Raw genomic sequence first — 8,592 nt, 5'->3', positions numbered from 1 at the left:
TTTGTAAGAGGTAACATCTTCCTATAAACTATGTGAACATGCTTTGCAAACTGTAAGGTGGGGCCAAATAAAAGAGACTTTTGTCTAGCAACTACCAGTATGAGCCAGATCTCCAAGTCAGTGTTTTCCTTTCCTCCTGCAAGCTGGGAAGAATGGAGTTAACATGCAGCTGTAAATACTACCACCCCAGGAGATGAAAAGGATCGAATCGTCTCCGAGCTGAACCTGCAGTATGTACAAAAGACAGGCAGAAAGCCTCTTGTGACAAGTAGATAGATCCTTTTATGGGCATAAATGTCCAGCACAGAGCATTTCTGCTTTTTATATTTTTATGTGTGTATTTCTTGGCCAGTGTTTTCATACCTGATCAGGGCTCAGCAGCCCCTGTGGAGTCTTTGGTGGTGGTGACTCACAGATATGTTGGAACCAGAAGTAGAGCAGAGGAAGATCATGAAACACTTATAAAACATCATCTTGGGAAGAAAAGAAGTCCTCGTGATTATATTCCCTAGGGCAGTGATGGCAGCCAGTTGCAGTACATGTGCCATAGGTTCACCACCACTGTGGGCCTAGGGCATCCTGCTATAATGTGGAGAACTGTCAGCACCTCCAGGATCCTCCCCGCAACTTCTTTCTTTGGGCCTCTCCCCTCCTCCTTATGATATATGTAGGTCAGCAGGTATTACGAAGAGAACAGCATGCCTCACACATGGAGTTTGGGGCATTGCTGACCTTCTTTGGATGTTTAGTGAAGACTACACAGGTGAAGAAGCCAAAAGAATTTGAGCAATTTGGAGCAAATTACTAGGACTTGAACCAGTTTACACAATAGCATTTTAATTGACAGTGTACGATTTCCCAAAATATATTTTTGTAAGAAAATGCAATAATTAACTATAGTCTTTACAAACAAGTTTCTCAATAAATTCCAGTGTACTTCAGACCCCTGTCCACTAAGACATGCTCCCCTAGTCTCCTGGGCAAACTGTTTAACATTCAATAACACCTCACCACCACCACCATGAAATAGTAATCCCTTCCTTTCACCTGGTGTTGAGTGTCAGCAGACCTGAGGGAATCTGCTAGTGACAATGAAAACAGCTAGGCTACAGTTTTACTCTTGACCTCTGCCCTCTCCTATCTTGTTCCCTTTGATCCTTAGTCTGCTAGAAGTTCCAGAAGCAAAAACTTGTTCAAATTATTTCCTGGCAGAAAAGATACTAATTTACAATTTAGACCTAAATGACTCAGGAAGTGTAAAAGACCAGTGGCATCCCTGTTTCTGTCTTGGAGTCCTCCCTGGCCTTGCTGGTGTAACTCTTGGGAAGGAATGGCATCTTCTGTGTCATCCTGGTTGGTGCCTGTGAGTGGCAGAATTTAGTTTCCTGATTCTTTGGAGGACCATAGCATGGGACAGTTGGTGGGACCAGGTTTTAATCCTGTTTCTGTCACTGACTGTGTCATTTCAGCCAAGTCACTTTACTTTTATGGGCTTCAGGTTCTTTTTCTGTAGAAAAAGATTAAATTAGATCTCTACATCTGTCTCACTTTCCAACCAACTCACCAACTCTGACCTTTCCTGGTATGGCTGGAACTTGGCTGGGGAGGAGCAAGGATAATTTGAAAATAAAAAATGCCTAATCTGCAAAGCAAATACTTTGTCACCAGCCCATCTTCTTGTATTTCATGAAAACAACAACAACAACAACAACAACTTGTTTCTAGTAAAATAGACATTTACATTCTTGTTCAGAGGGGAAAAATAACTCAATGTTTTCTTTTTTCAAAGTATATTCACTTAAAGCAGTGCAGAATAGATTAACATGTGGCTCTTGTATTTACATTGTGAAAACATACATCACTTTGAATTTGTTCTTCAAAGTTTCTCCAGTATATTGCCAAAAAAAGGATAAATTCAAAAAGTAGTTTAAATAAACCTGCTCATTTTCCTTATCAAGAAAGGGTAAATCTAGTGTCTCTAGATTAACCCCTATCGTCCTAAGATGCATGTTCTTCCATACTTCTATAAGCACAGCAGTTTCTCTCCCTGCTCACATGACAGCTCAGGGCCCACTAGGTTACATCCAGTCAAAATCATCAGACCCATGGTTTTTGTAGCTTTTGGGACCCCGATTCATGGTTTTTACACCTTGGGGAAACCACAGTTTGTTACTAAAATAAAGAGCCCCTAACTTCTCTTTGGTACAACTGGTTTGAAGTCTTGCCAAGCTGAGCCCCTGGTGTTCCTCTTAACTCTTCCTGGCCCCACAATCAGAATTACTAGATAGCACAGAGAATCCAATAAAGACATGGGAAGAAGATGACTTACAGATGGTACCAGTGTGGTCTATTGACACCGATGGTTCAGCAGTAAGAGCAAGCCAAGACCTGGTATCATATTCTGAAGTTGTGCTAAAAGGCAGCACAGCTTGGATGCAAAGAAAGAAGGAACCTCTGGATCAGCTCCAAGCCTCCCCAGCTTCTTCTTGGATGGAGCCACGGAGATTCTTCCTGACCATCATTTCTGTTTCTTAATGCTTGCAGTCATCATCTCTAGAGAGCCCTTGGGGTTGCAATGTCTGATCATTTTGCAGAAGCAATTATTTGCTATCTCTGTCAAATGCCCTAGCTGGTCAATGTGACCCAGAATCTCCAAAGGAACAATAATCTAGCCTTTCACAGAGATGGCATGACAAACTCACTGGGTACACAGAACTCAGTGGTGAGCAGGAAGGAAGCAAGCAGACCTCTTTCCAGAATAAAAATATTTCCTGTATTTCTCCTTAACCTGCCACTGTTTTCCTTCCTGCCCCACCCCTAAATGCTAGAGAAACAGGGCAGATGTTTGTCAACAGAGCATCTAACTCTTGAGAACTTGCTGGGGGCCCCCTTGATTCTCTGACTGTCCTTTTCCCCTGTGGTATCAAAAAGCTACAGACTGTAAAGAAGGAATCAGGCAGCCAGGGAAGGACAAAGGTCTTCTCCATAGCTCCTCCTACCTTTTGTTAATTAAATTTTGTCAAAGGAGATAGTTGGTTCGAGGGAATTTATGCTCCCAGAACAATACAGACCATGGCCAAAAGTTCAAAATTGCATGCAAGATCCCCCCTTCTCAGAAGCTGAGATGAACCTTCACTATGTCTAGCCGCCAGGAGCTTCCTACAGGTAGCTAACTTCTGAGCCTATAAAAACCATGTTGGGGAATAAACATGGCTTTGTGTTTCCCTGAGATGCCACCAGAAACAGCAGAGCTGCTGAGGCTCCACCAGGAACACAGGTAAGAGGAACCATTAAGGCCTACCTAGGACAGTGGGAAATTAGAGATTTTAAAATTTACTGCATGTAATTGGACCATTCTCTATGGCATAGGAGAATCGTAATCAGTGAGACTGACTGAAAGTCTTCAGTAGTATGAGCTCTGACCTTTGGTAGTGGGGGGCTACATTAAAAACAAACAATAAAAAACCCAAACATATACAACAAAACTCTCAGTAACTTGAAAAGTCCCTGAGTTTCCTATGAAAAAGAGAGTAACTCTTGTCTTCCAGCAGTTTCAACTGATTGTCTACTGAAACACATCTCTGCCAATCAGGGCCCCTGGGACAAGACTGTCCTGTGACAACTACTCTTGAAACCTGGGGCTCAGGGATCCATCCCATTAGCTAGCAGTGAACAAGAGAAACATTTTGCTTTCAGTTACTACTGCAGATTTCAGTCCCTGAAATCTGAGAGCAGAGGGTCAAAGGAGATCTTGGGGGGCATCTTCAAGGAGTCTTGGGGGAAGGGCCAGTGTGAGGGCTAAGCCCGAATCAGCTGCCTTGGGGAGGCCATCCTGGGTTGAGATGCTCCCCTTCTCTCCCTACCCACCTACCAGTCCCTTCTGCAGATCTCATTCACTCTGGAGGAAGAGGAGGTCCTGACCTCGTTAAGCAAGGAGATCAGAATCCAGAGCAAGGGGTTCAAGATCATGAATGACCTGTGGGACTAAAAATTGAGTGAAAGAGTTTGTAAAAGGAAAGGGGAAGAGAGTTCTGGCAGACAGGACTGGGGTAGGAGACAGAAGCTTGAGACTTGTCCTTTTGCGCAAGTCAGATCCCCTGAAACGGTACGGGCCTGCTTTCCTTTCCAAGCCCCCCCCCCGCCCCGCCCTTACTGTAGTGTCATCCCCTGCCCAGCCAAGGAAGCTCTGAGGAGAGGGTGCAAGTGAACACAGCAGTGTGACTTGGTCCAAATGAGCACTGGACTGAAGGGAGGAATCTGTCATCAAGTAGCTGTGTGACCTTGTGCAGCCAGCTGCCCTCCTTAGGCCTCAGTCATCTCACCTACAAAGTGAAGGATTCTACTAGAGGATCTCAAAAGTCCCTTCCATGGCTCTTTCTCCATCTTCCTTCTGCTCATCTTCCAGCAGCTCTGAGCTCAGGCACTAGTGGGTTATTTTATGAGAAGAATCTAAACAGAATGTGATTTGTTCATCTTGAGAAGGGAAAAAATTAAGGCCCTGGGGGAGTTGAGAGGAAGTAACCCTCAAGAGTCCACTCCCTCCCCAGTCTTGCCCTCCTCGGATGGGGAGGCATTTTCCTCTCCAGCCCAAATGGCACTTCGGGTGGTCAGTCTGCAGCTCTGTGGCGCTGACAGGGGCAGCCAATAGACCCGACTAGAGGTGTGTGTCTTCCTCCTCATCTAGGTCATCCTTGGTCAGGTTGTCCAGAGGGACGATCCAACTGTCCCCAAGCTCCCCATTAAGGTTGACCACCTTCTTCTCCTGCATCTCGGAAGAGGTCTCCATCACTTCCAGGGTTGGGTTGTCATGGTAACCATTTTCCACTGTCTGTAGCTCCTCAGTAAGTCGTTGCTAGATTTCGGAAGATGACCAAGGACAAAAAGGTAATTTTGGAGAGCTGTGAGCCTTAAAGTCTTACTACATGTAGCCCCCCTTTCAATCCAGGGGCCTCAATTTGGCTACAGCAAGCACTTAATTGTTCGGGTGTGGGAGATTGGCTGCTCCTGGTGGCCACTCTGGCTACTGGCCTGCCTGCCTCACACAAAGACTTGCCCTTCCTCCTAAAATTCCCAACTCATCTTGCATTTACCCAGAAGACAAATCTTTTTTCTTTTTTTCTTTTTTTCCAGAAGACAAATCTGTGCCATCTGTGGAGATGGACTTTGTTCTCTCAAATCCTCCCAGCTCTTTCTTATCTCTTCCTACCTCACTCCATAGTATGGGAATGGGCAAGACTTGTGAGAAAATGACATCCCTCAGGTTGAGTCACTGAGGACCTCTCCAAGTCTGGGCAAGGTTGGAATGGGAGTCCCCATAGCCATTCCTGCTGGAGGTGGCACCCATTGGACAGTGGTGCATTCTCTGAGATTCAACCTTGCTTGCATGTTAGGATCACCGGGCAGGCTTTTAACACATACACTGATCCAGAGATCGGGTTCCCGTTGGCGAGTGAGGAAGCTAGGCATGGGAATGTTCTTACAGCTCCTGCTAGTGCGCAGCCAGGGTTGAGAACCAGGGATCTGGGTGGAACTGTCAAGATGGGAGTTCTAGTAAGGCAGGTGAAAGGTTTTGATTAGACAGGCACACACAGGGCCATTTATATCCAGGGCTTGCCAGGAAAGCTCTGCAAGGTGGCCATTATCCCCCTTCTGCAGGTGAGAAGCTCAGAGATTTAACAAGGGTAGAGGCAGGGCTTAAGCCCTGTCTTTCTGCTCCAAAGCCCCTCTCTTCCTTCTAGAAATGTATCCTCTTTGATGACCCCGGCAGCAGGTGGCTGCCAAAAAAGACAGAGTTGGAGGTTTGGATCAAAAATATTCCCAAAGTTCTCATGTGTTCACAAGTGGGGTTTTTGGAAGGTGACTGGATTGGAAGTGCACTAACTTAATCAATAGATTAACCTATTGATGAGTTCATAGCTAAATGGGCTATTAGGAGATGAGGACTGGTTGGAGGAAGTAGGTCGTGGGGCATACCTTCAAATAGTGTATCTCTCTATGGATCTTCCTTGCTCTTTGGCTTCCGGGCTGCCATGAGTTGAGCAGCTTTGCTCCACCACACCCTTCTACCATGTTGTTTCTCCCATGGAGCCAGCCAACCATGGACTGGAAGCTCTGAAACCTGAGCCAAACTACTAAACCTCTTCTTCAAGTTGTGTATGCCAGGTATCTTTGTACTAGCAATGGAAAAGTGACAGGGTGGTTCTGCCTGCCAGAAAGGCCCTGGTCCACCCACTTTCCCCTGTTGGACTATGGAGTGACAGAATGACTGCTGCCCCAGCTGGAGAAGGAAGAGCCCACCTGATCCTTCCTCTGGGAGAAGCGCTGGTGGCAGCAGCCATAGAGGGCTGCAACGAGGAGCAAGAAGGATGCCATGCAGACGATAGTGATGATGAGAGGCATGCTGTAGCGGTCCTCTGTCATTTCCGGTGGACCATCATCCCCCAGCTTCATGTCACTGACTCCCAACTGGCCAGAAAGGAAAAGTTATACGATGAAAACACAGTTGTATGATGAAACTGTCCCCACAAGCTCTCGTGTATCTGTGAGCTATTATACACGGGGTCTATTGCCACTGCCCGACTCCTGGTGGCCCAAGAGCTCTTCCATGTGCAGGGGCCGATGGGCTTCCAGCAGAGGCTCCTGACCCACCCCTCCCAGCACACAGTGGGGCCCATTTACCTCTTCTAGTTCATCCCATTGGTCCTTCAGTGATTTATACACATCCGTGGGAAGAAGGTTTGCTGTGGGAAAAAGGGAGAGCTGCACCTCTGGAGTCTATCTCAGAGTGACATGAGGTTGGAGGTGGGCCCCAGGAGGAGGATGTTCTGTATAATTCACCATCTCTTGGGTGGCCCTGGGAAACCACATGGCTTGACCCTGCTTAGAGACCTGGGGTGGCATCACTCAACCCATCCTCCAGTGAGGTGCAGGCTCTTGCCTACCTCTTTCCACCCTACTCCCACCCACACAGGCATGGGCCTCCTGCCCTCAACTCACTCTGAATGCTAATGTGTTTGATGGCCACTGCATGGCTATTGGGAACAGGTGCTAGCTGAACATTGCAATTATCTTGACCAGGGTTGAAGTTGGCTTTGACTGCCCGGCACAGCACTGTCACCAGATTCTCGTTCAGGAGATTCTTATTCTATTGTGAAGAGAACACAGATGATTCCTAAGGAGTTATGACTTAGGGAGGTACCCTTGATCACTTCCCCTCTCCACACTCTACACGTCATGCCCAGGCCGGCCAGGAGTCAAGTTCTGTCCTGTGCCAGTCTTGGCCAGCTCTGCACCCTCCAGCCTCTCCCCATGCCCCTCAGCTTTTATCTTGGCTATGGTGCACAGTGCCTTTCCCTCTAGTGCCACTTTCCTCCCTCCAAGCTTTTTGCTGATCAGGAATTAGTGCCCTGTATTGAGTTTTTCCCAGCACTGCACCCCACCAGTGAGTGGGGGGTGGGAGTCAGGGGGATCCAATGCTCTCTCAAGTTGCCATTTGCCCCCCTCTTGTGCACAGTGCAGAGGCCTCAGGAGTGGGGAAACCACAGCTCCCAGCGGGATGACCCTGTCCCCCTCCCTAGGCTAAGACACTGAGGCCACGATCAGACTGGCAGGGAAGCCAAAGTGCTACTGAACAGAGCAAAAGGGGAATCCTGAAAATGTATAAGAATTGCTTATATATGCAATACTGTGAAAACATGTGACCGAGGTTCAAATTTTTAAAAAATTTATTATAGTTAAAGATATATTGCCCTTAATCTCACCCCTCTTCCTTTGAACACACTTATTCCATCATTATTGCCACTTTCTGAAGCAGTTCTGGAAATCTTTCACGAGTATCTTTTGTTGTGCTGCCATAGTTGTCTCAGTGTCCTCAATTGATTAAAAACATTTACTTTTCACATTCATTCTGACTTTGGGAAGAGCCAAAAGTTAGTTACATGGTGCCAGACCCAGTGAATAAAGTAGGTGAGGACATTGTTATGTTTTTACAAGCCTGATTTTTCAGTGGATGCTACTGAAACAAGTAGCAGCATTTACTGTATTTTTGATCACATGTAATAAAGATACCCATGAAAAGACTTACTGAATTGCTTAGGAAAGTGGCAAGAACGATGGGATAAGTGTGTTCAAAGCAAGTGGGAGTATTTTAAGGGAAATTAATGACAATATTGTTTTCTATTGTTATAATTCAAAAAAACTAAATATTCACTGAATATTGTTCACTCCGTCTATATATAAGCAGGATGAACATGGCGACACGCCTCGGGCTTCTGCCTACGACTTCCTTAGGCTTCGTGATGCCCCACCCTGACGACAGGAGGAACCCAGCACTTTCCATCTTTCTTTACAAGAAGAGAAATGCTTCTCTCAAACAATACACAGCTTGGCAAGTGGCACCAAAAGACTGTCCCCAGGATCAATCAATGCCATTCCTGCCTTGTCCCCAAAGCCTGACTCCTGGACAACACTGGTTCCTTTAAAAACTCTTTTAAGTAGGTGTATGCATCTGGAAGTTTCACTTGGGAAATAACAGCAAAATGGATGCCCAAGAGAAAACAATGACAGAAATACAGGCGTTGTAAGTTCTGCAAC

The 8,592-nt window shown here is 46.2% G+C and overlaps 1 protein-coding gene across 1 annotated transcript in view; it reads right to left on the bottom strand.

Moving 5' to 3' along the window:
- Nucleotides 1-820: 820 nt before the first annotated feature.
- Podxl (podocalyxin like) overlaps nucleotides 821-8,592 on the bottom strand; it is a 48,722-nt gene continuing 40,950 nt past the window's right edge. Inside the window, exons 5-8 of the mRNA XM_087204421.1 lie at nucleotides 6,997-7,144; nucleotides 6,679-6,740; nucleotides 6,298-6,465; nucleotides 821-4,852 (exon numbers count right to left, since the gene is read on the bottom strand). Coding sequence (XP_087060547.1) covers nucleotides 4,655-4,852; nucleotides 6,298-6,465; nucleotides 6,679-6,740; nucleotides 6,997-7,144 — 576 coding nt within the window. The 3' untranslated portion in view covers nucleotides 821-4,654. The remainder of the gene's footprint in view (nucleotides 4,853-6,297; nucleotides 6,466-6,678; nucleotides 6,741-6,996; nucleotides 7,145-8,592) is intronic.

The sequence above is a fragment of the Heterocephalus glaber genome, unplaced genomic scaffold, assembly GCF_053883595.1.
Source record: "Heterocephalus glaber isolate CG9 unplaced genomic scaffold, H.glaber_assembly_v1.0 deba00000546, whole genome shotgun sequence".
Taxonomy (NCBI): Eukaryota; Metazoa; Chordata; class Mammalia; order Rodentia; family Bathyergidae; genus Heterocephalus; species Heterocephalus glaber.
The sequence above is the reverse complement of the archived record's forward strand: the minus strand, read 5'-3'. Positions and strand labels throughout refer to the sequence as shown.